The sequence below is a fragment of the Mustela lutreola genome, chromosome 15 (assembly GCF_030435805.1).
Source record: "Mustela lutreola isolate mMusLut2 chromosome 15, mMusLut2.pri, whole genome shotgun sequence".
Lineage (NCBI taxonomy): Eukaryota > Metazoa > Chordata > Mammalia > Carnivora > Mustelidae > Mustela > Mustela lutreola.
Window position 1 is genome coordinate 21,304,393 of NC_081304.1, and position 26,697 is coordinate 21,331,089.

Below are 26,697 nucleotides of genomic sequence, written 5' to 3' on the forward strand. Positions count from 1 at the left end.
AGAAATAGAAAAGATTATAAGAGAATACTGAAACATTTATATGCCAACAAATTGGATAATCTAAAAGAAATAAATTCCAAGAAACATGCAACCTGCCAGACTAAATCATGAAAAACAGAAAATCTAAACAGATCAAAGATGAGTGAGGAGATTGAATCAGTAATCAAAAACACTTTCAACAAAGCAAAGCCTAGGACCAGGTGGCTTCACTGGTGAATTCTACTACTTACAGAAGAATTAATGCCAACCCTTCTCACACTCTTCCAAAAAATAAGAGAAGAAACACTGCCAAACTCATTTTATAAGGCCAGCATTACTCATCTACCAAAGCCAGACAAAGATGCTACAAGACAGGTCAATTACAGGTCAATATCCCTGATAAATATAGATGGAAAAATCTTCAACAAAACTGGAGCAAAACAAACTCAACAATACCTTAAAAGAGTCATATACCATGACCAAATGCAATTTATCCCTGGGATGCAAGAATGATTCAACACATACAAATCCATAAATGTGATATACCACAGTAACAGACAGAAGGATTAAAATTATATGGTCATCTCAATAGATACAGAAAAAGCACTTGACAAAATCTGACACCTTTTCAGGATAAATACGCCCAGCAAATTAGGTATAGAAGGGGGCACCTGGGTGGCTCATTCGGTTAAGTGGCTGCCTTCAGCTCAGGTCATAACCCTGGGTACTGGAATTGAGCCCTGCATTGGGCTCCCTAGTCAGGGGAAAGCCTGCTTCTCCCTCTCCATTTGCCTGCTGCTCTGCCTACTTGTGCTTTCTCTCCATCTCTCTAGTAAATAAATAAAATCTTTACAAGAAAAAAAACTAGGTATAGAAGAAATGTAACTCAACATAAAAGGCCATTTATGACAATATCACAGTTAATATCATACTCAGTGGTAAAAAACTGACAGCTTTTCCTCTATACCAGGAATAAGACAAGGACGTCCACTCACCACTTTTATTCGATACTGGAATTCCTAGCCAGAGCACTTAGGCAAGAAAAAGAAATAAAAGGCACCCAAATTGGAAGAGAAGAAGTAAAATTGTCTCTGTTTGCAGATAGAATGCTCTTATCTACAGAAAACCCTAAAAACTTCACCCAAAAACTGTTAGAGCTAATAAATAAATTCAGCAAAGTTGCAGGATACAAGATCAACATAAAAATCAGTTACATTTGGGGTGCCTGGGTGGCTCAGTGGGTTAAAGCCTCTGCCTTCGGCTAGAGTCATGATCCCAGGGTCCTGGGATCGAGCCCTACATCGGGCTCTCTGCTCAGCAGGGAGCCTGCTTCCCCCTCTCTCTCTGCCTGCCTCTCTGCCTACTTGTGATCTCTGTCTGCCAAATAAATAAATAAATAAATAATCAGTTACATTTTTATACACTTAAAATAAGTTATCCAAAATGAAAATTAAGAAAACAATCCCATTTATAATAGCATGGAAAAGAATAAAATACTTAGGAGTAAACTTAACTAAGGACATGACAGACTTGTACACTGAAAATTACAAAACAGTAATAAAAGAAATTAAAGCAGATACGAATAAATCAAAAGACATCCCATGTTCATGAATCAGAGGTTTAATAATGTTTAAAAGGCCACACTACCGGGCGCCTGGGTGGCTCAGTAGGTTAAGCCACTGCCTTCGGCTCAGGTCATGATCTCAGGGTCCTGGGATCGAGTCCCGCATCGGGCTCTCTGCTCAGCAGGGAGCCTGCTTCCTTCTCTCTCTCTCTCTGCCTGCCTCTCAGTGTACTTGTAATTTCTCTCTGTCAAATAAATAAATAAAATCTTTAAAAAAAAAAAAAAAAAAAGGCCACACTACCAAAGCAAGCTACAGATTTAATGCAATCCCTGTCAAAATACCAATGACATTTTTATCATAAATAGAAAAAACAATCCTAAAATTCATATATATACAAAAAAGACCCTTAATAGCTAAAGCAACTTTGAGAAAGCATAAATGACACTTCCTGATTTCAAAATACATTACAAAGCTACAGTAAATAAAACAGCATGGAAGAATAAAAACATGGAGAAGTTAGAACCCTCGTGCACTATTGGTAGGAACTCAAACTGGCATGACCACTATGAAAAACAGTATGGCGGCTCCTAAAAAAATTGAAAATAGAATTACCATGTTCCAGCAATTCCACTTCCTGGCATATACCGAAAAGAATTGAAAGCAGGATCTTGAAAATGTATCTGTACACCCATGTTCAGAGCAGCATCATTCGCAAGTAAAATGTAGACACAACCCAAGTGATCATCAACAATGAATGAATACGCAAATGTGGTGTAGGCATACAATGGAATATTATTCATCCTTTAATTCTGACACATGCTACTACATGGATGAAACATTGAAGTCACTATATTAAGTAAAAGAAGCCAGCCACAAAAAGGTTAATAGTCTATGATTCCACTATATAAGGTACCTGGGGTTGACCAGTTCAGAGAGAGAAGTAGTAGAATAGTGATTGCTGGGGAGAAGAGAATGGGGAGTTATTTAATGGGCGTGTTTAAGGTTTACAAGGTGAAAACAGTATGGAGATGTATGTTGGTTGTACAACATTAGGAACGTATCATGAACAATACCACTGAATTGTACACTTAAAAATAGATAAGGTAATAATTTTATGTTCTGTGTATTTTATCACAGTAAAAAGAATAGAGAGCCAGAAATAAATCCACCTATCTACAGTCAACTTACCTTTGACAAAGGGACAAAGGATATGAACAAGGAGAGAATAGTCTCTTCAAGAAATGGTGCTGGGAAAACTGAATATCCACATGTAAAAAGGGCCCCACGTGAAATTGGGCCCCCGTGACACACTATACACAAAAATCAACTTAGAATGGATTAAAGACCCAAATATGATACCCAAAATAGTACAACTCCTCAAAGAAGACATGAAAGATGTGATCAGATGTGTTCAGGGTGGTATGGCTATAGACAACGGGGAAAGTTCCTTGACATTGGTCTTGCCAATGATTTCTTGGATGTGACACCAAAGTAAAAGCAACAAAAACAAAGTATATACAGGACTTTTAATATAACTTCCAGGGAGGAATCAATAATCATGATACCCAGCACTTTGAACTCTATTCTAACCATCATTTTAATTCTCAGAACAACCCTATGAGATAGATACCATTATCATCCCTTTTTTATACCTAAGAAAACTGAGGCAGAGAGCAGTTGAGTAACTACCCCAACCTCACACAGCTAATAACTGGAGTCGCTGAAATGTTAACCCAGCCAGTCTGGCTCACAGTCTGTACTTGACTCCAACATAATACCATGCTATTGAGAACCTTATGATCCCACCTTCCTTCTTGCAAGAGAAGGGAGGGAAAAACTAAGCACATTCTAAACTCCGGTCAATCTAAGATTAAGCCATTATCAGAGTCAGTGACCCTGCAAGGTGGCTTCGGATATTATCTGATTTCATTCCTCAGGTCCACTGCCCCCTTCAGTGCAGAGTGGGAGTATCAAAACCAGGGAAGCCATTTTGCAGAAAGAATTAGCACCCCAGATTCTTTTTTGTTGTTGTTGTTAATAATTTTTTTAAATTTATTTATTTTTTTTCAGCGTAACAGTATTCATTGTTTTTGCACCACACTCAGTGCTCCATGCAATCTGTGCCCTCTCTAATACCCACCACCTGGTTCCCCCAACCTCTCACCCTCCACCCCTTCAAAACCCTCAGATTGTTTTTCAGAGTCCATAGTCTCTCATGGTTCACCTCCCCTTCCAATTTCCCTCAACTCCCTTTTCCTCTATAACTCCCCTTGTCCTCCATGCTATTTGTTATGCTCCACAAATAAGTGAAACCATATGATAATTGGCTCTCTCTGCTTGACTTATTTCACTCAGCATAATCTCTTCCAGTCCCGTCCATGTTGCTACAAAAGTTGGATATTCATCCTTTCTGATGGAAGCATAATACTCCATAGTATATATAGACCACATCTTCCTTATCCATTCGTTGGTTGAAGGGCATCTTGGTTCTTTCCACAGTTTGGCCACCATGGCCATTGCTGCTATAAACATTAGCACCCCAGATTCTTATTCTCAAAAAAAAAAAAAAAAAAAAAAACTCTGTATCTCGTGACAAAACAAACCTCATTCATGTCTGAGAAAAATATTGTTTCAACTCAGATAACAGAAATGTAAAACGTAAATTTTAAACAACAGCAAGAAGATGTTGAAAGACCTAAGTGAGACAGGAATCCATCAAAATCCTAGAGGAGAACACAGGGAGCAACCTCTGTAACCTCAACCGCAACAACTTCTGGCTAGACACATCTCCAAAGGCAAGGGAAACAAAAGCAAAAATGAACTATTGGGACTTAAACAACATATAAAGCTTTTTGCACAGCAAAGGAAACAACCAACAAAATTAAAAAGTAACCTATGGGATGGCAGAAGATATTTACAAATGACATATTGGATAAAGGATTAAGATCCAAAGTCTGTAAAGAACTCATCACACTTAACACCCAAAGAAAATAATCCAAACAAGAAATGGGCAGAAGACGTGGAACAGATGAGAAAGAAGATACATAAATGTCCAATAAACACATGGGAAAATGCTCAACATCACTATCAGGGAAATACAAATAAAAACCACAAGGAGCTACCACCTCACGCCAATCAGAATGGATAAAATTAACAAGTCAGGAAATGAAAGAAGTTGGCAAAGATGCAGAGAAAGGGGAACCCTCTTACACTGATGGGAATGCAAGCTGGTGCAGCCACTCTGGAAAACAGTATGGAGGTTCCTCAAAAAATTAAAAATAGAGCTACCCTATGACCCAGCAATTGCACTACTAGGTGTTTATCCAAAGGATACAAAAATAGTGATTCAAAGCACATATACCACAATGTTTATAGCAGCAATGTCCACAATAGTCTAAATATGGAAAGAACCCAGATGTTCTTCGACAGACAATAAAAAAGATATGCTATTTATATAAAATGGAATATTACTCGATCATCAAAAAGAATGAAATTTTTCCATTTACAATGACATGAATGGAACTACTAAGCAAAACAAGTCAGTCAAAGAAAGACAAATACCATAAATTTTACTTATATATGGAATTTAAGAAACAAAACAGATGAACAAAGGGAAGGGAAAGGAAAATCAAATATGACAAAAACAGAGAGGGAGACAAACCATAAGAGAGTCTTAACTCAAGGAAACAGACTGAAAGTTGCTGGAGGGGAGATGAGTGAGGGCATGGGGTAACTGGGTGATGGGGATTAAGGTGGACAATGGATGTAATGACCACTGAGTGTTATATGCCACTGATGAATTGCTAAATTCTATCCCTGAAACTAATAATCCAATATAGGTTAACTAAACGGAATATATTTTTTCTAAATATTTTATTTATTTATTTGACAGACAGAGATCACAAGTAGGCAGAGAGGCAGGCAGAGAGAGAGAGAGGAAGCAGGCTCCTCGCTGAGCAGAGAGCCTGATGTGGGGCTCGATCCCAGGACCCTGGGATTATGACCTGAGCTGAAAGCAGAGGCTTTAACCCACTGAACCACCCCAACTAAATTGAATTTAAATAAAATTTTTTAAGAAGGTATTGAAGCATGTTTGAAACTAAACACAAAATTTATCAGGGGGAAATTAGCCTATTATTGTTAGAATAAGGTAATATGATGAGTGTCTTTATCCTGAGGTGAGCAAACATTTATACCACATAACTCACAGTTTAACTCAATTATTTCTGAGGACCTAGAATATGCATATTGTATAATGAATGTTCTAATACCTAATAGAGTTTCAAGAAAGGATAATGATGTGTGGCTGAATATGTGTTTCTTACTATAAATAAAATAGCCACTCTCAAGGAAGAAATGTATGGATAGAGATATACAGATAGAATTCATTGTCTATCTCCCACTTCTGGAAAGAACTAACGTATACCTAAACTTCTGTGGCAAGTATTAGCATAGAGGAAATCTATGAGTAAGAAAAGTCAAGAGATCTGCCTTGATGAGTAAACAGATGACAGTGTTTTCGGAAGGAGCTAAGCATCATTCATTCCAGTCCTCCTTGGATATAAAAATGCTTTGTGATCTGTATTATCCCTTAGCCTCACAGCCAACTCATCCCCAAAATGATTCTAATAATATATGCTTAACCTGTTCCCCAAAAGATTACAAGTTAATTAGTATTTATAAAATATCTGGAGATAAATAGATTATGTTAATAATACTTTGCAGCCTCATAATACCTTTTATCCAAGAGACTCAAGACTTATAAACTGTTACACTGACCCCATACTCTGTTTTTCTTGTTTCATTCATGGGAAGTTTGGACAAAAGATTAAAATTATGACCAGGTCACAGCAAAATCGATAGCAAGCCTCTGAATACAAGCTACAACTCTTATCATACATTATTCTAAACCTGAATCACAGGTTTATATTAATTACCTTAAGATATTTCAGTAAAAAAAAAAAAAATCCTGGCGTTCTGGCCCACCAAATATTACCTATCTTTTAGGAGCAGTAACGTTGGGTGTTTTCCAAAGTATGGGATACACACAGCATTGAAAAATCTCATTCAGAAAAAATTACCGTTTCTCAACAATCTAAATCCATAATCAGTAACCAATCAATTTGTACCATTATAAGTCATAGAGACCTGACCCTGTCTGACATATTCACTCTATTATAATAATAATTTCAATAATTAACATTTACAAAATGTTTGTGCCCTTCAGACTGCTTTATAGTCATTAATTATTGAAACTGCTCAGCATTCAGTGTTATTATTTTCATTTGCCTAGCAGGGAAATGAAGCACAACCAAAGGGGATAACTTCCCATGGGTATCAAGGAAAGAAAATGAAGAGGCTGGTTACCTGTTAACAACTAAGCTAGCATCTTGAGTACTGTAATTATTGGTTTTCTCAATAGAGATGAAAATACATGTCTCCTTTATATATCTTACTCCTTAATTATCAATCGTAAGTTCAGTTCTCAAATAATTCCTAATGCCGTAAATACATAAATTTAAACTAAACTAAAAAAAAAAAAAAAAAGAACAATATTTTTGAGGTAGAGAAATGAACAGGGTGGAGACTCAGAAGTTTGTTGAAAGGATATTTTGCTCCTGGACTGAATCAAGAAATCTCAATAGAAATAATTTTCTGTCCCTGACACATATTCATTAATTTTAGTTAAACTGATAAGCAAAATATTGCAGGACTCCTGTTACTTTCCGTTTCAACTTAAGAAATCAGTTTAAAAATTCCCACTACCAATAGATCACTGTATTTTTTTTTTTAAGATTTTATTTATTCACTTGAGAGAGAGAGAGAGAGACCGAGAGCACAGTATGGGGAGAAGCAGAGGGAGGAGAAGCAGACTCCCCCCTTGAGCTGGGAGCCTGATGTGGAGCTCAATCCCAAGACCTGGAGATCATGACCTGAGCTGAAGGCAGACGCTTAACCATCTGAGCAACCCAGGCACCCCAATAGATCACTGTATTTTGAGTGTATCTGATATTAGTAAGAAAGGAAACACCAAGTGAAGCATGCATAATAGAAATACTCCATAAACATTTGCAGGACAAAAGCAGTGGACATTTCTCATGTAAATTATTAATTCATTATTGTTTTTTGGGTGGGGGGGATTGGACTCTCTTCCAGAAGTCAAAAGAAGATGCATGTTTACTCATATTTAATTTTGACCTTTGAAACTATGATTTACTATTACTCGACCAGGCACCTTTTCATAGACCAAGATACCTCTGGGGCACCTATCCACCTACGGACTGGACACTATTAAAAATCACCCAATTGTGAAAAACAACAATTAGGGTGCGAGTAATATTTTATTACAGATGGAAAGTCAAGACTGGAATGACCTACTGAGTCCTATAAAAGGCCAACGGAGATCCCCTCTACGGACGGTGTGCTTTTGCTTTGCTCCTCGTTGAGAAAGGGTGGCTCTGGGGTACTGTTGTCATGTCTTTTCAACTTTCTAGTGCATCCAGGCGAGTCTGCTCGCGAGCTGGCCCAGGGCGGCTGTCTGGTGGAGGTCCGGGCTTCGGGGCTGGAAATGTGTACCGTGGATCCGGAGCAGGAAGCAGCTTTTCTTGTACTCTTGGGAACATTTCTTCTGGAGGAGGTTTCTGTAATGGTGGTGGGGGCGTCTGTGCCGGTTTTCTTGGAAATGAACATGGCCTGCTTTCTGGGAACGAGAAGGTGACCATGCAGAACCTCAATGACCGCCTGGCATGCTACCTAGACCAGGTGCGAGCTCTGGAAGAGGCCAACATGGACCTGGAGCAGAAAATCAAGGCCTGGTATGAGAAATACGGGCCCGGTTCTTGCCGGGGACTAGACCATGACTACACGAGATATTTCTCGGTCATTGAGGACCTTAAAGGGCAGGTAAGAAATATGGATTTGCCTACTTTTACTATAGAATTTTGGGTGTACGTAACCTAAAAAAGACAAAATATAAAATGTGCTTAAAATTTTGACATGATGTAGAATTTGCTCACTCACTCACTCTCCATTCCCAGGGCTTAAAGCGTTGTCTGGCCCCCCCACCAAAAAAAAAAAAAATTGTGGGCAATAAAGGCAAATAGTTTTAAAACAGATATAATTGGCTTGCTGATTATGTATTTAGCTCATATATTTATTTTAAAAATTTTATTTATTTATTTGGCAGATAGCGATCACAAGTAGGCAGAGAAGCAGGCAGAGAGAGAGGGAGAAGCAGGCTCCCCATAGAGCAGAGAGCCTGATTCGGGGCTCGATCCCACGACCCTGGGATCATGGCCTGAGTTGAAGGTAGAGGCTTTAACCCACTGAGCCACCCAGGGGCCCCTAGCTCATATATTTTGATCAAGAATAATAAAAGTATCTGTGATTGTAAAAGCTTACACTTTGACTCAAGCTCTGGACATTTGCTGTCTGAAGAAAAAAAAAAAAAAGTCCAGATTCTTTTCATGTAGAAAAAGTGATACTAAAGTAGATACTTGATGGGTTGAGAAGATAAGAATCCCACTGAAGGCGCGCCTGGGTGGCTCAGTGGGTTAAGCTTCTCCCTTCGGCTCAGGTCATGATCTCAGGGTCCCGGGATCAAGCCCCACATCGGGCTCTCTGCTCAGCAGGAAGCCTGCTCCCCACCACCCCCTACTTGTACATCTCTGCCTCTCTGCCTACTTGTGATCTCTCTCTCTGTCAAATAAATTAATAAAATCTTAAAAGAAAAAAAAAGAATCACACTGAAATCTGGACTCTCTCTTGACTTTCAGCACCTAAATATTTTGCACAATCTACCCTATTTAGATTATTTCTGCGACCACCTGTAACTCCAGTATTGCTCTACAAAATGACAATGCCAGACTGACTGCTGATGACTTCAGGCTCAAGTAGGTAAAAATAACGTAATTAACTATAATAAAGGTAAATACTGCAGTTGGAGTAAAAAAAGGTCCTTTTGCTGTAAAAAGCAACATGTTTTTATGAAGTCAGACTAAATCACTGAAGAAATTAAATGTGCCCTTATAAAAAGAGCATCATAAATTTTAAACTACATTTTGATTCAACTATGAAGCACAATGGATGATGAAAATTCTGAAGGAAAAACTCCTCCAAAATCATTGTCCTAGATCAGTAGGTATTCTAAAGGGGGTCCTCTCCTTGCCAAAGCATTAAGCTTTAGAAGGCTGGACAGATATCCCGCCTTTTCTTACCAGAGGTCGGAGGAAGTTATGCTTTGCACCTGCCCACAGTCACAAGTCTCAAGCATTTTATTAATCTTTCAGGTATGAAAATGAACTTGCTCTCCACCAGAGTGTAGAGGCCGACATCAATGGTCTTCACAGAGTCATGGACGAGCTGACTCTTTGTACAGCCGACCTGGAGATACAGTTTGAAACACTCAGTGAGGAACTGGCGTACCTCAAAAAAAATCACGAGGAGGTAAGGGACCTCGCAGTGTAGCTTCGGATAGTACCTGATTTCATTCCTCAGGCCCACTGTCCACTTCAGAGCAAAGTGGGAAGATCAGTCAAAACCCAGCCTTGGGATGCCTGGGTGGTTCAGTCGGTTAAGCTGCTGCCTTCGGCTCCGGGTCATGATCCCAGAATCCTGGGATCGAGTCCCACATGGGGCTCCTTGCTTGGCAGGGAGCCTCCTCTCCGCCTCTGCCTGCTTGTGTGCGCTCTCTCATCCTCTCTCTCTCTCTCTGACAAATAAATAAATAAATAAAATCTTTTAAATACAACAACAACAACCACCTCAGCCTTGAGGGTTCATACTGATCCCTTTTCCAGGAAATGAAAGTCCTGCAGTGCGCGGCAGGAGGGGATGTGAACGTGGAGGTGAACGCAGCTCCCAGCGTGGACCTGACCGTCCTGTTGAACAATATGCGGGCTGAGTACGAGGACTTGGCCGAGCAGAACCGCAGGGACGTGGAGGCTTGGTTTAACGAGAAGGTACGTCTGCAGCAAATCCCACACCAAGGGCTTGGTCAGTAGACCACCGAGCTGGTCGCTAAACCTTCTGATGATTACACGGCAGAGTGCGTCGCTGCAGCAACAGATTTCTGATGACGCAGGAGCGGCCACCACAGCCAGAAACGAGCTGACGGAGCTGAAACGCAGTCTGCAGACCTTGGAAATAGAACTCCAGTCCATCGTGGCCATGGTTCGTAGGAGTCACCACTGATTGGAATGCGTGTGTGTGTGTGTATAAGTAAATGCACATCTAATCTATGTAATACAACGGATTACATAGAACTGAAAGTATAAAATGTGGTAAATAAGAATGCTGTCCATAGACATTCCTTCGGACTCGCCAATCCCAATACTTAAAAATCAAACTTTTCTCCATGGAGACAAAAATGGTTGTTTTCTTTTGTTTTTAAAGAAACGTGGCTTACGTGGATTTTTCAACTGAAAAAATTTAGATCTTGTGCAAATGCTTCTTTCCACCTTGAGAATGTTTCAAACGTGAACGTGCTGCTTTATCTGTTACTCATGCAAGCCTTGCTTTATTCTCCCTTCAGAAACATTCCTATGAATGCTCCTTGGCCGAGACAGAAGGCAATTACTGCCTCCAGCTCCAGCAAATCCAGGACCAGATTGGGGCAATGGAGGAAGAACTCCAGCAGATCCGCACGGAAACAGAAGGCCAGAAGCTGGAGTATGAACAGCTTCTAGATATCAAAATATTTTTAGAGAAAGAAATAGAAACGTACTGCAAATTAATAGATGGAGAAGAAAGGTAAATTTTTTTTATTTTTTATTTTCAGCATAACAGTATTCCTTGTTTTTGCACCACACCCAGTGCTCCATGCAATCCGTGCCCTCTATAATACCCACCACCTGGTTCCCCCAACCTCCCACCCCCCGCGCCTTCAAAACCCTCAGATTGTTTTTCAGAGTCCATAGTCTCTCATGATTCACCTCCCCTTCCAATTTCCTCCAACTCCCTTCTCCTCTCTAACTCCCCATGTCCTCCATGCTATTTGTTATGCTCCACAAATAAGTGAAACCATATGATAATTGACTCTCTCTGCTTGACTTATTTCACTCAGCATAATCTCTTCCAGTCCCATCCATGTTGCTACAAAAATTGGGTATTCATCCTTTCTGATGGAGGCATAATACTCCCAAAAAAAATCATCTCCCATCAACTAGGTTTTCTCAGTAGCCACATGTACCAATATCCTATGCTAGAATTTCCTACTCTCAGGATCATATTCATCTGTGGTCTTGGGAAGTTATTATTGTATCCATGTGAAATGAAAACAGGCAGCCAAATCAAATGTCCAAGTATGTGAAGTGTGTGTATCTATAATAACATAGAGGACATTTAAATACCAAATGTTAAATAATTCCTGTACGCCTGGGGGAGAAATCACTTTCTGTGATTTAATGTTGATGCACACGTCCTATAACAACACACTCTGTTTTGCTGGCACTTCACTAGTGACCACGCATGCACCCTGCATTGGGTGGGTGATGACATTTTCATCTGAAAGATGAACAATGGTGGTTTCCTTGGGGAAGTCACCATGGCTTGTTAGCCAAGAGCAACAGCCCTGGAACTGTAGCCCTGAGCACAGATCACACCACTAGGTGATTTCGAACGCATGGTTTAACCTCTTTAAATCCGGTTTTTCTGGTTGGTAAGATTGTGAGGACACCAAAACCACACTGTTTACCTGGGACCATCGTGTGTCACTATGGAGGTGGAGTGCTCATGAGAGTACTCGGTAATCGGTGGCGGTTACTAAATGCTTGCCGATGGTCACACCCCGAATCCGCACCATCTCATGCATCTTCCAAGGCTGCTGTCAGCCCTCTACACCCTATTCTCATAGGAACTCAACTGTGACGTTCCCTCCTTTGAACAAAGCGCTGGTTACAGCCCTCATTAGTCCCTTCTTTGACTATACCTTTCATGCTGTGTTCCAGTTAAATTCTTTTTTTTTTTTTAAGATTGTATTTATTTATTTGACAGACAGAGATCACAAGCAGGCAGAACAGAAGGCAGAGAGAGAGAAAGGGGGAAGCAGGCTCCCTGCTGAGGGGAGAGCCTGATGCAAGGCTTGCTCCCAGGATGCTGGGATCATGACCTGAGCTGAAGGCAGAGGCTTTAACCCACTGAGCCACCCACGTGCCCCATGTGTTCCAGCTAAATTCTAACATGCATATACTTTATTTTCAATGGCATAAACTGCTTGTGTCATCCTTCTATATTTTCTGTAGCACCTAGCTCAGCACCTTCTGCACCGTGGCACCCTGAACTTGTTCATTGGCCAGGTGATTGACTACAAGGTCAGAAACTGGAGTCCCCAGATAACAAGACAAAAGAGATGGTAGCTGGTCACAAGGGAATTTCTGATCCTAAACACTCATTTAATCTCTCCCTTCACCACACTGAGGTCACGAAAGGCTTACTTATATATCTCTTAAGCATAACAGGAATTTAATCTTGCAGAAACTAGAACTCAAACTTTTGTTCCCGGCTCATAGTTATTCTGAGCTTCCTCATGAAAGGAAAAACAATGCAACAATTTACTCTTCTTTTCACAGAAAAGGCAAGCCCGTGTGTCCCAGATCCAAAGGACGTGGGCCCATACATTCTGAAAATCAAGTCCAAGGTACAGAAGGTTTTATGGCTTGGCGTAAATCTCAACTTGAGCAATTTATTAAATAAGTCACTTATTTGTAAACTAAATCAAATTGTTCTAAGGTTAATTCTAGCAAATGAAGGAATCAGGGGCCATGATGGCAGCTACTTACTTATTCCACTCTTGTAGAATAGACGTGGTCAAATTGTGAAATTTCTGAAATGAGGACTCAATCCCCAAACATTTTTCTTAGCTAAAATTCATTATTTTCCCAATTCCAGTGCTTTGGTAAAGGAGCTACTATATTTTAAGCCACAAAAATAGGGCAAGCATTTAAAAGAGAACAACACTGCCTGCTCCAGGCCAATACTGCCTGGTACTTAGGTTGTCTTAATCTATGTTTTACTTACACCTTCAAACACCCATTGTTTTTAGAACAATGGTAAGTATAAAATAGTCCTGGGCCTTGCTAAGCATAGTCTTCAAACACGAGTTTTGTATCTCAGGTTATTGCAAACATTATTTCTTAGAAGCCTACCATTATGACTAAGTACTGTCCAGCCTGTTAAGAATAACCACTAAATTTGCATTTATTTTATTTTAGACTCAAAAGAAGAAATTCTTGTCAAAACAGTGGTTGAGGAACTAGATCAACTTGGTAATGTCCTTTCACTGAGGGTCCATTCAGTTGAAGAAAAATCCTCGAAAATAAGCAACATTACAATGGAGCAACGAATACCTTCTAAAGCACCATAGTGAGAAAAGAAGTTATTATTTAAAAAAGAAGAAGAAGAAGACTGCCTCTGCAAAATCCCACTGGCCAAATAACCCAAGGAAATCATCCATGTCCGCTCTTAAAAATGCAAGGGCAAGAATTTGTTTTCCTCTCTTCTCTTTCTCATGTACTTTCCATGTAATCCTTCTCAGGAGCAGGAAAAATCTTGCTCTGTCTGTTTTGTTTCTATTTCAGGGACTTTTTGGTCATTCATTAAAAGTTTTCTGTTGCAAATTATTTCTGATGAATCTGGTGCTTTTGAGCTTCTACAGTTGATCCCAATGTGACAGTACTAAGGATAGCTCGTAAAATAAAATGCCTCACACAGTTACATTTACTTCAATTCATGATAAGTTGGAAGGAGTACCAGACCTCATCTCTGGTCCCAAATCTATCCCCAGTCAACCACGTAAATGACTAGATCTCCTTGGGTTTGGGTTTCTGTGGATGGAAAGAGTATTCCCATTGATCCCTAGGATTTATTCACTCTTATAATGGTGAGCCTGCATGGGTGATCAGTTAATGTGAGTTTGTTGAATCTGAATCTGCATAGCTGTTTTTCCACTTTGCAGCACATTCTTCTCTCTACCCCTACCACAGTGGGGAAAGCCTGCTGGTTCAGAATGGTAGAAGAATCCTCAACAACAACAACAACAAGAGCAATACATGTTCAAGGAACTGACCGACCCCATAGAATCCAGGAGAGAGTCAGGACTTAGAAGAACCAAGTCTGGTGATGAACCAGGCTAAGGGATAAAGCTGAGGGGCAGGGTGATTGACAGGTGAATTTACCATGACACTAAACAATGCATAAGCTTCAGGTCCCTCATTAGAACAGGAAGGGCCCTTGCTTTTTTTTTTTTTTTTTTTTTTTTTGCATAGCCATTTTTGCGAAACTAAGATAATTTTGGCACCACTGGTTAAGTCTGCTTTCTCTTTCCACTCCAATTTCTCCTCCCTCGCTCTTTCTCTCATGTCTGGGGGTGATCTATCACATCTAAGATGGGGTGATCATACAATTTATTATCCAAATATAACATTTGAGGGAGAGTCAAGGATGCTATTAACCAGGCATATTAGCAGACATAAACTGACCTATTGTAAGCATATGGATATAATGTCACCCTAAGTCAAGAGGATTTGAGATGAAAGTAGTGGGATATTTAATGAGGTTCTCAGCATTTCCATGGGAAGCTTCTAGGAATATTCTCACTGTCCACTGTGCCCATCCGTATCATACCATAAAGGTACAGGGCCGCAAGTTGTGATATGAACAAATCTTATAACACACAGCACCAAAAATAAATATGTAGATAACAGAAGAGATATAAGGTATGAAATGTGTCCAGAAGCTAGTCTATAGAAAATCTTTTAAGTCATCAAATATGTAAAATTGTGGAGAATTTGGTTTCACTAATGCCTACAAAAGACAAAAATCTCCTCCTGTCAGGAATAAATGAGTAATGCAACATATTTATTATTTTTAGTACCACTTTATGCTCTTTATACACAAGAATTTTTAATAAATTTTATTTTTGTGCAATTCCTATAAAAAATATGGACATATGAAACTTGCATTTTCCTGGGAGTAAGCACAAGGCATATGGCTCGTTTTAATGCCCTTTATAGAACAGCTACCCCAGAGAAACTATGTGGACACGCTGATTCATCTTGTGGAGGTCAGCCAACCTCCCTCTTCACCACTTCAGTGCTTGCACAATGAGCCCATTGTCGAAGTGGCCATTGTGACTGATATGAAGTCTATACTTTAGACTCCGTCTCTCTAAGGCTGGTCAAACCACTGACCTGTCATTGGCAGATATAGAAACTGAGCCCTTGAGATGGTACCATTTTTTTAGAAGGAAAACTGACCACATGCTCTCAGGATAATGCTACTAAATCCCTTTATCCTGGAGGGATAAAGTATCAGAAGTAACACTTATTTCATTCAAATACAGGTTTGCCTTTCAGTTCCTATAGTGCCTCTACCAGCACTACTATCCGAGGTCCAAACATCGAATAAGCTTCAGGCCCTCAGAACAGGCACTGCATCTACCCCCTAGCAATTGGTTTAAAGTCAGAATCGAGAAAGCAAACCCTTTCTGGCTTCCAGAAGGATAAAACAATTGGAGTAAGGCAATATCTGAAGAGATAAAAAGCTGAAATTTTTCCAGAACTGATGAAAGACACCAGTGCACAGATTAAGGAAGTCCTACACATCAAAATAAAATGAAATGCACATGGACCAAAGCTAAAGACAAGATAAAAAGATCCACATATAGATAAATCATAGTGAAACCACAAAACAATGAAGATAATAGAATATCTTTAAAATCAGACAAAGGGGAGGTGGAATTATTACCTTCAAAAGAGTGTCAACAAGCATGAACGCCAACTTCTCAACAGCAGCAATGGAATCCAAAGGACAGTAGAAGGATATCTTCAATGTGCAGGGAGAAATCCTAAATGGCCAATAAATGTATAAAAATGTTCAATCTCACTAGCAATCAGAGAAATAGAAATTGAAACCACAGGAGATACCATTACACAACTCCCAGCCTGGCAAAACTTTTAAAATATTTGGCACAATTTATCCATTCCACTATTGAATTGCTTCAAGTTTGGGACTAGTATGAACAATATTACTATAAACATTCTGTACATTTCAGCTACTACATGTGCATGAGTTTCTCTAGAACACAACCCATATATATGCTATCTACAAAAGATTCACTTCAAACATAAATACAGGTAGATTTCTTTTTTTTTTTAAGATTTATTTATTTATTTATTTGTCAGGGTGGGAGAGAGAGAGAGCACAAGCAGGCAGAGTGGCAGGCAGAGGCAGAAAGAGAAGCAGGCTCCCTGTTGAGAAAGGAGCCTAAAGTGGGATTCAATCCCAGGACCCTGGTATCATGACCTGAGCCAAAGGCAGTCACTTAACCTACTGAGCCACCCAGGTGCCCCTAGATTTCATTTTTCAAATGAAATTTGATTCTATATCAAAGAACTTTAAAAAAGAATACTTAAAAATTATTCCAAACTACCAAAGCCTTAAATGTGAAACACAAAATGATTAAACATTTAGAAAACTATATAGGAAGATATGTGTATGACCTTGAGAATTAGTCATTTCTCAAATAAAAGCATCATAGTCCAAAAATAAAAAGAGTGATAAAGTCAACCTGTTTAACAATGAAATGATAATGGGTTAATATCCAGAATATATAACAAACTCCTACAACCCAACAACAAAAAACAAACATGATTCTAAAAATGGGCAGAGGACTTGAATGAACATTTCTCCAGGTAAGATACTCCAGTGGCCAACAAGCACATGAAAAGATGCTCAACATCACACATCATTAAGGAAATGCAAATCAAAACCACCAAGGGGTACCACCTACTGTGCCTCAGGATGGCCACTATCAAGAAAAGAAATAAAAAGAACAAATGTTGGTGATGTTCTGGAGAAACTGGAATCCTTGTGCACTATTGGTGGGGACATAAAACAGTGCAGCTACTCTGGAAAGCAGTATGGTGGTTCCTCAAAAAACTAAAAACAGAATCACCATATGATCTATTCATTCCACCCTGGTATATATTTCCCTGAGAAATGAAAGCAGGGACTCAGATATTTGTACCCCCGTGTTTGTAGTAACATTATTCACAACAGCCAAAAAGCAACACAACCCTAATGTCCATTGACTGATGAGTGGGTAAACTAACTATGGTATACACGTGCAATGGAACATCAGTTAGCCTTAGAAAAAAAAGAAATTCTGACACATGCTACAACGTGGTTGGACCTTGAAGACATTGTGCTCAATAAAATAAGCCAGTCACCAAAAGACAAATAATGTATGAATCTACTTCTCCCAAGTGCCCAGAACTGTAACTGACACATCATAGATGTTTAATCAATATTTGTTAAGTGAATGAATGAATGAATCTGTTAAGTGAATGAATGAATAAATATTTGTTAAGTGAATGAACGATGAACGTCATACCCATAACAAATATTCAAGGAAATTTTGTCCACAAGCCAATTTCCAGATGTGTCAGAAACTTCCAAAATTTTCAGGGTTTTCAATGACTATCTGGGAACCCACACCCCAAAAATAATTAGTCTACTGATGACTTTCACCTAAGCTAACCCACAATGAAATAAAAACAGATGAAATATTTCCTTCCAGGTTTGCTTCTGATTTTGCAGGGTCAGGAAATACGTTAATGTCCTTCGGAAGTCCCACAACACATAACAGCAATTAGGGGTGTGTTCCTAATTGCCCAAATGGATGAGAGAAGACAACTATCCCCAAACATAAGCAAGTGTCAACCGAAGATGATGGCATGTCAGCCAAAATGGAAGTTAACTTCCCATTAGGACAGTGCCAAGAGGAAGTGGAAACCAGGGATTGAAGGACCATGTGGGGCGGGGGCGGGGGTGGGGGGGGGAGTTAGCCATTACAGGTCTGTTCTCTACTTCCGTGGAAAAGAACTGTGAAAATAAAAGTAGAAAAAGTCTCAGAAACATCCATATCTATTAGCATAATAGCCCAAAACCATGACGCCAGGTTTTTATTGTGTGGTGGACTGATGAGTTTTATCTTCTGAGGATGGAAGTCAAGAATGACTCACCTGCAATTTAAGAGGGCACTAAGGAAACTGACATGGCTCCACCCAGACCCATTTCTCAGATAACCACCAACCTGAGGGCAATGCCCTCCTACAGAAAGCAGCCCAGCTAAGTTAGTTACTAATTAGGAAAAATCATCCAATTATGCTAACTTGCTGAGGCTGGCAAGCCATGTTTTACTCTATGTAGGCAGAATTTCATCCAGAACACACTTGAGAATTGTCTATAAAAAGGCAAACAAAACAGTTGAGACGAGGAGGCACTGTGCTCTGGCTCTCTCCAAGACAGCTGTGCAACACGCCTGCCCTGATACCATGTCTCTTCGGCTTTCCAGTGGGTCCCGGAGGGCCTGTCCCCGTGCTACTGCGGGATCACTCAGGCTCTCTGGCGGGGGGACCGGCTTTGGAGCTGGCAACGCTTGCAGCATGCCCGGGATTGGAAGTGGTTTCTCGTGCACCTTCGGGGGCAGCTCATCAGGAGGAAATGCGGGGGGAAGCAATCTCTGCGCGGGCTTTACGCTGAATGAGGGAGGCCTCCTGTCGGGCAATGAGAAGGTGACCATGCAGAACCTCAACGACCGGCTGGCCTCCTACCTGGAGAATGTGCGAGCTCTGGAGGAGGCCAATGCCGACCTGGAGCAGAAGATCAAGGGCTGGTACGAGAAATTTGGCCCTGGTTCTTGCCGTGGTCTTGATCACGACTATAGTAGATATTTCCCAATAATTGATGATCTGAAAAATCAGGTAAGAAGCTACATTTCACGATCGTGTTTACATAGTTTTATTTCTGAATGTTCTTTTCCTTTCTTTACTGAATACTAAAAACATTGTTCATCCCTATGTGTAATTTCTTTTTTTTTTTTTAAGATTTTTATTTATTTATTTGAGAGAGAGAGTGATGGGGCACTAGCAGGGTGAGGGGCAAAGGGATGGGGAGAAGCAGACTCTTCTCTGAGCAGAGAGTCCTACTTGGGGCTCGATCCCAGGACCCCAGGATCACAAGCTAAGCTGAACGCGAATGCTTAACTGACTGAGCCATCCAGGCTCCCACCCCCATGGGTAATTTCTTAAAGGGAATTTCAATTTGACATTGGAAATAAGCATTAAGCAGATTCAGTTGGTGAATCTCATGACAACTAGTCATTATTTAGTCACTAGTAAACTATCTAGTAGCTATATTAATTTTTATTATTCCAACTCTGTAATCTTTTTTTTTTTAAGATTTTATTTATTTATTTATTTATTTATTTGACAGACAGAGATCACAAGTAGGCAGAGAGGCAGGCAGAGAGAGAGGAGGAAGCAGGCTCCCAGTTGAGCAGAGAGCCTGATGGAGGGCTTGATCCCAGAACTCTGGGATCATGACCCAGGCCTAAAGCAGAGGCTTTAACCCACTGGGCCACCCAGGTGCCCCTTCCGACTCTGTAATCTTAAAAAGAAATAAACTTATTTTTTTATTGGTTGTGCTAAATTGCCTTTTAACTGTCAAACTCCCCATTTCCAGATCATTGCTTCCACCACTAGCAACGCTCATGCTGTTCTGCAGATTGATAATGCCAGGCTGACAGCAGATGATTTCAGACTTAAGTAAGTCGACTCAGGGAGTGGAAAAGATACATGGGAATTAACACAAAGCCTTAGATTGAATTTATTTTTTGAGCCCTCCATTAAATATGACAAACTCTTATTCCAACCCTGGTAAAACACTTAGATTTAAAATAAACAGAATGTAAAAATGAAATGAAATGAAATAAATGCTAGTTTTAAAAAATATTTTGGTTATGAGACATAAAGCACAAACTGCAATAAAAGCAGTGTCCAACCCCCTAGTTCATTTTCTGCCAAAGAAATGCCTCAAATTAAAGAAAGTAATTATTCTTATGCAGTAGAATTTGAAAATGTCTCTTGTGGCCAAATCTGCCACTTCAAAATTCCAGAATTCTAGCTCTTGATCATTGATTGGTGACTACTTCTTTCACCATATGACATACTGGAAAATCATTCATATTCCTTAAGGTATGAAAATGAGCTGGCTCTTCACCAGAGTGTGGAGAGTGATGTCAATGGGCTACGCAGAGTTCTGGATGAAATCACCTTGTGCAGAACAGACCTGGAGATTCAATATGAAACCCTCAGTGAGGAGATGACTTACCTGAAAAAGAACCATAAGGAGGTAAGAACTGCCAATGTGCATTTTGCTATCCCTCTGCAGACACCATCCATCTGGTGGAAGACAATGGGTTTGACTTCTTAGATAAGAAATTGGTGCTAGACACCTACTGTCAGATGGGCAATGAGGCATGAGTTGTCTTGAGAAATGGCAAAGAATTTGCCAAGATTCAACCTTGCTCTCTCATCAGATTTCCCATGGGAAAAAAGGAAAAAAGAATCCTGTTTTCAGATCAATCAGGTTTACAAGAGTAGTATTTGGCTAGATAATTATAGCTAAGTTAAAATGGGACAGTTAAGAGATTACATCTAATTACATAAAATAAATATACTTACCGTAAGGAAATCCTAAGAAAACTAGATCTAAATTCCTATATGATAGTGGCAGATTCAAAACAGTTAAACATTTACTTTGTACATACATTAAATATATACACTTAATATTAATGCATATTCTTAATAGGTGTGTCTATAAAAATAGTGAGACTGAAAATAAATTGTTACATCAAAATCTTTTCTTCCAAATAAAGAGCATACTTCAAAGCAGTCACTGTTGGAAGCTAGATCCTAAAATCAGATTCCACAGCCACTATGCCAGACACATCTTTGGAATTGCTTTTAGAACCACTGTTTTCTGGGGGGAAAAAAGTCTTTATTCTTTGAAAATGAACTTGATCTTTTTTCTTTGAAAATGGACTTGATCTTTTTAAACAGCTGAAAGGCTTCTACAGTCAAGCCAAATACTTAAAGCAGGAGACCAGGCTAAAAATGCCACTTGATTAGTCATGAGCCTGTCTTATAAAAATAACTACTCAAAGAACAACATTTGTATGGTTCGAGCATGGATATAGCCCATGATAATTACTCAATAAAGTTTTGATAAATTGAACGCCACTGATTTTTTTTTTTAATGCCTCACTTACAGGCAAACCCACATGTATCTCTTTTATCTTTTTCTGCTTGAACTGGGGAAGTGAAGCCCTCTGAAATAAAAACCACATCTGACGGTAGAGCAGATCTGGGGCTACAGGGAGGAAAGAATGCTAGAATCCCTCGAGGGACTTGGGGCAGGAAGGAAAGAAAACCTCATTATTGATCGTCATAAAGACCAATGCAAACCCAGGACGTGGGTGGGGAGGAGAGGTTTCTGCAGTAGAGACGGAAGCCGACCGGTAGGATTTCAGTGCACATAGTGAGGTCTGCCAACCACAGTCTGTCTGAGAGAACCACCTCACGCCATCCCAGCAGCACACCCTGCAGATGGAACCGTGTGTGGACTTGGACTGCAAGACCGATTCCAACTTCTACGGTGATGACAATGATCATAATAACTAGCATTTATTTAGCATTTATACACCAGGTATATTGTTGGTCATGTTACTAATAGCTCCTTCACCTCTTTCAACCACTCAGAGAAGGGTTTTTATCCTCAACTTTCAGATAACCATTTTGAGATTCAAAGAAGTTAGGCAACTTTCTCAAGTTCACCCAACCACTCTGAGGCAGAACCAGAATTCACATAGAGCTGTGTTTGACACCAACTGTCCCTGTGTAAGGGCCACAGGTTCTTAAACAGCTAGGAATCCTATAGAGGATAGTGCCCTTCCTTTATTACTAGTAAATAAACAAATAAGTTAGTATAAATATATACACATAAGTATTTATTAGTATTACTCATGATAATAATAAGTTTTATTTCAGTTGTTCAGAACAACTCAGACTCAGTCCCCCGCCCCAGTTCATGCTGTGTTCAGGCTCTAGCTGAGCCAAGAACACATCAAAGCTGCTTGCTAAGCAGATTCAAAGACCAGTCCACCAAGGGGGAGACATTTCGGCTGTAAATGGCTAGAGTAAGAGATGGTGGACAATTCATTTTAAATATCTTAAGGATTTTCATTCAGAAAGGGAATTTTTCTGTGCCACAGAACTAAAACCAGTGAATTGAGGTCATAAAAACGGGATTTGGGTTCGCCGCATGGGAGAGCTCTGCAGCAACTGGAAAACTCTCATGATGAAGCAGGCTGCTTCGTGAGACGGGATATGTTAAGAAGTAGGCGAGGGTCATTGCACATCTGGGGCTGAATGCTAAGAACCCTTTCAAAGCTGAGCCTCTTGACTTTCTATGAGATCCCTGCACACCTGAGCTGCACACTTTTCTGCCTCTAGGAAATGCAGGTCCTGCAGTGCGCGGCCGGCGGGAACGTGAACGTGGAGATGAACGCGGCACCCGGGGTGGACCTCACGGTCCTGCTGAACAACATGCGGGCCGAGTACGAAGCCCTGGCCGAGCAGAACCGCCGGGACGCGGAGGCCTGGTTCAATGAGAAGGTGAGTCCTGTCCAAAAAAATGACCCCTCTGCGTCTTAGGGATGGTCACGAAACTAAGACTTCCTCCTCACACCTACCTTTTCAGAGTGCTTCGCTGCAACAGCAGATCTCTGAGGATGTTGGGGCCACAACCTCAGCCCGGAATGAACTGACCGAAATGAAGCGTAATCTCCAAACATTGGAAATTGAACTTCAATCTCTCTTAGCCACGGTATGAAGAGGATGATTTCTTACCATCTCCCAGAGTATCGTTTTAAATGCGTGCCAGTTGGTTTTAAAGCCCTTCACCCTGGTGAGAATATATCCACAGGTATATTTACGCAATTAACCTAGAACATAAGAACAGAATAGCTAAAACAGTAACATTGATGTCTCTGGCTTATTCCACCCAAAAGAGAGATGCGCTCCTTTTGAAGAACGCTATAGAGCCTTCTTCACCATGTGTCCGTGGGAAATCAAACACAGTTGGAGACAAAACTAACAAGAGAAGAAAGTCACCGATCAGAGCAAATTTCTGTGTATCTCAGGTTCTGCATCTCTGGTTCATTCTTTCCTGACAGAAACACTCCCTGGAGTGCTCCCTGACTGAGACTGAAGGCAACTACTGTGCGCAGCTTGCCCAGATCCAAGCTCAGATCGGGGCCCTGGAGGAGCAGCTGCACCAGGTCAGAACCGAGACGGAGGGCCAGAAGCTGGAGTACGAGCAGCTCCTTGACATCAAGGTCCACCTGGAAAAGGAGATCGAGACCTACTGCCTCCTCATCGGTGGAGAGGATGGGTAGGTGAAATAATATACAGGAAAGATGTCCTGAGGTCCCTGGATCTCAGGAAAAGGAGAAAAGCTTAGATCCCTGGAAAGTGAACATAAACTGACATGACTGCATTCATTATCATGAATGCTAAACATGAAACATAATACATGACCACCAAGATACAAATTAACAACATCTTACAAAACCAAAATGGGACAAGCCCTATGTTCAAGGTATGACTATTAAAATTATACCTCTTGGGACACCTGGGTGGCTCAGTGGCTTCAGCATCTGCCCTCAGCTCAGGTCACGATCCCAGCATCCTGGGATCAAGCCCTGCGTCAGGCTCCTTGCTCGGTGGGAGGCCTGCTTCTCCCTCTGCCTGTTGCCCCCCCTGCTTGTTCTCTCTCTCTCTCTCTTTAAAAAATTTTTTAAAAATCACCCCTTGATGCTAAAGCAGAATAGTTCAGCTGTGTAACCCACTGCAACTGTTCTCACCAAGCAGCTAAAGAAAATGCAAGAGTGCATCCAGAATTGAAAAGGTTCTCTCTGGGGGCGGGGGGGCTGAGTTGGTTGCACGTCCAGCTATTGATGTCAGCTGAGGTCATGATCTCAGGGTCATGGGATCAAGCCCCACATGGGGCTCTGTGCTGAGTGTGGAGCCTGCTTGAGATTCTCTCTCCCTCTCCCTCTCCCCCCTTCCCCCATCCATGCACTTGTACTCTCTCTAAAATAAATAAATACACTCTTTAAAAAGAAGAAAGAAAAAGAAAGAAAGAAAGAAAGAAAGAAAGAAAGAAAGAAGGTTCTCTCTAAATCATTCTCTTTTGTGAGTTTCCCACAATATGTGTTCACAGGGCTTGCAAGTCTGGAGGTTACAAGTCTAAAGATTATGGATCTGGAAACATGGGAAATCAAGTCAGAGGTAATTAAAATGAAATTCTCTTTTTATGCTGAACTATTTCATTTGCAATGTCCAGCTTGGTTATTTTTATATTCCCAGGGCTTAGTAAGAATAGATAACAATAAAGATTTATAGTACACATATCAGCATGTGCTGGATGTCTAACTTCAGAGATATGTGCTAATTCTAAACTAATATGTTTAGCTAGCCAAGAAATCGAAATTCACCAAAAATTCATCTATTTGTGCTTACTGCCTAGTCCTTCCTATTAAAAATGCTGTTATTCCTTTAATTGATTTAATTTCTTATTCATCTTTTTTTCCCAATTTTTTCATTGTGGTAAAATACACAGAACATAAACTTTACTGTCTTGGGCACTGAGGTGGCTCAATTGTTAAGCATCTGCCTTTGGCTCAGGTCCTGATCCTGGAGTCTTGGGATCAAGTCCTGTGTTGGGCTCTCTGCTCAGCAGGGAGTCTGCTTCTCCCTCTGACCCTCACCCCATTGTGGGCTCTCTCCGTCTCAAATAACTTTACTGTCTTAACCATTTTCAGGGGACAGTTCAGTGGCATTAAGTACATTCATATTGTGGTGAAACCAGCAACACCATCCATCTCTAGAACTCTTTTCATCTTGCTTTCTAACTAGTAAACTATAGTTCCCCATTCCTTCCTCCTCCCAGCCCCTGGCAAACACCATTCTACTTCTCTCGCTACACATTTGACTACTCTTGGTCCCTGGTAGAAGTAGACTCACACAGCATTTGTCTTTTTTCTGATAACTTCTTTCACTGAGCATCATGTCTTCAAGATTCATCCATGTGTAACATGTGTCAGAATATCCTTCCTTTTGAAGGCTGAATAATATTCCATTGAATTATATGCCATATTTGATCTGTTCATCCTTTGGTGGACACTTGGGCTGCTTCCACATTTTAGCTAACAGGATCTTATTCATCTTTTCTCAACTCTCTAAAATCTCCTTTTTAAATTTTAATTCTTAGATTTGGCCAAAGCCATAGTGGTTAAGAAAGTTCTTGAGGAAGTGGACCAACGCAGCAAAATACTTACCACCAGGCTCCACTCCCTGGAAGAGAAATCTCAAAACAATTAATTTATGACACAAGAGAGAGCACATGCCAAATACTCTCTAAGAAGAGAGAGCATTATGTCTGGAAAAGTGAGCAAGCCTAAGAAAAAATGCCTGTCCTGTTTTCTTTCTGTTACTGAAATATAAGCGCTGTGTGGGCAATCAATAGAGGTATCTCCCCCATTCATCTGACAGAATGTCACATGCAAAGTTGATGAGTCATTTGATTGCCCTACAGAAAATGTTGTCAGTCCTTTGTATTCAATAAAACTTCTTCCTTTAGCAAGTTACCACTGGTGGTCTTGTCTTATCTTCAAACTGCTCACGTCTGTGGTACAGATGTATGAACACCTAACAGCATTTAATTTATATGAAAATTTTTACAGAAAGTTGACACCTAGATTTTCATGAGGCTTTCCCATGAAAGAGTAAACTCAAAAGGAATAAAAATATTTCCAGTTAAATCTCCAGTCTGCCTTGCTGTGATATAATAACAAGCCTCTTCTCTTTCATAATAGCTACAAGGTATACAATTCAGGTTCATCTGTAAAATAATAGCATTACTTCTCTCCAGTGGTTATGCTAAAGATTAAACAAGTAAATTATTGGATATGCTCTTAAGGAGCAAGCATTCAATAAATGCTAACTCGGTTTTTCATATTTGATAATTATAAAGATGAATTTTCAAATCTCATTTCCTTTTTGAATATGTATTTAAACAATATTTCAAGTACAGGGAGGTTAAGCAAAAGTTCTGGTTTAGAATTCAAGTTCTATTAATGGAGTTATTCACTTGTATTACAATGTATGCTTGATGCTTACAACTCTCTTGACCAATGGATTCATCTCTACTAAAAGGACATAAACCAGATGAACTGAAATCGCGATTTTCT

The 26,697-nt window shown here is 40.2% G+C and overlaps 2 protein-coding genes across 2 annotated transcripts; both read left to right on the forward strand.

The window, feature by feature from the left end:
* The first annotated feature begins 8,018 nt into the window (after window positions 1-8,018).
* Window positions 8,019-13,905, forward strand: LOC131816154 (keratin, type I cytoskeletal 26-like). Its single transcript, XM_059148591.1, has 8 exons — window positions 8,019-8,447; window positions 9,354-9,436; window positions 9,833-9,989; window positions 10,343-10,504; window positions 10,590-10,715; window positions 11,077-11,294; window positions 13,112-13,179; window positions 13,754-13,905. Exons 1-8 carry the CDS (start codon window positions 8,019-8,021, stop codon window positions 13,903-13,905), a joined length of 1,395 nt encoding a protein of 464 aa, XP_059004574.1.
* Window positions 13,906-18,875: 4,970 nt separating this feature from the next.
* KRT25 (keratin 25) lies at window positions 18,876-26,041 on the forward strand. Its single transcript, XM_059148339.1, has 8 exons — window positions 18,876-19,306; window positions 20,067-20,149; window positions 20,579-20,735; window positions 22,898-23,059; window positions 23,145-23,270; window positions 23,620-23,837; window positions 24,669-24,736; window positions 25,719-26,041. Exons 1-8 carry the CDS (start codon window positions 18,878-18,880, stop codon window positions 25,826-25,828), a joined length of 1,353 nt encoding a protein of 450 aa, XP_059004322.1. The 5' UTR covers window positions 18,876-18,877; the 3' UTR covers window positions 25,829-26,041.
* The last annotated feature ends 656 nt before the right edge of the window (window positions 26,042-26,697 follow it).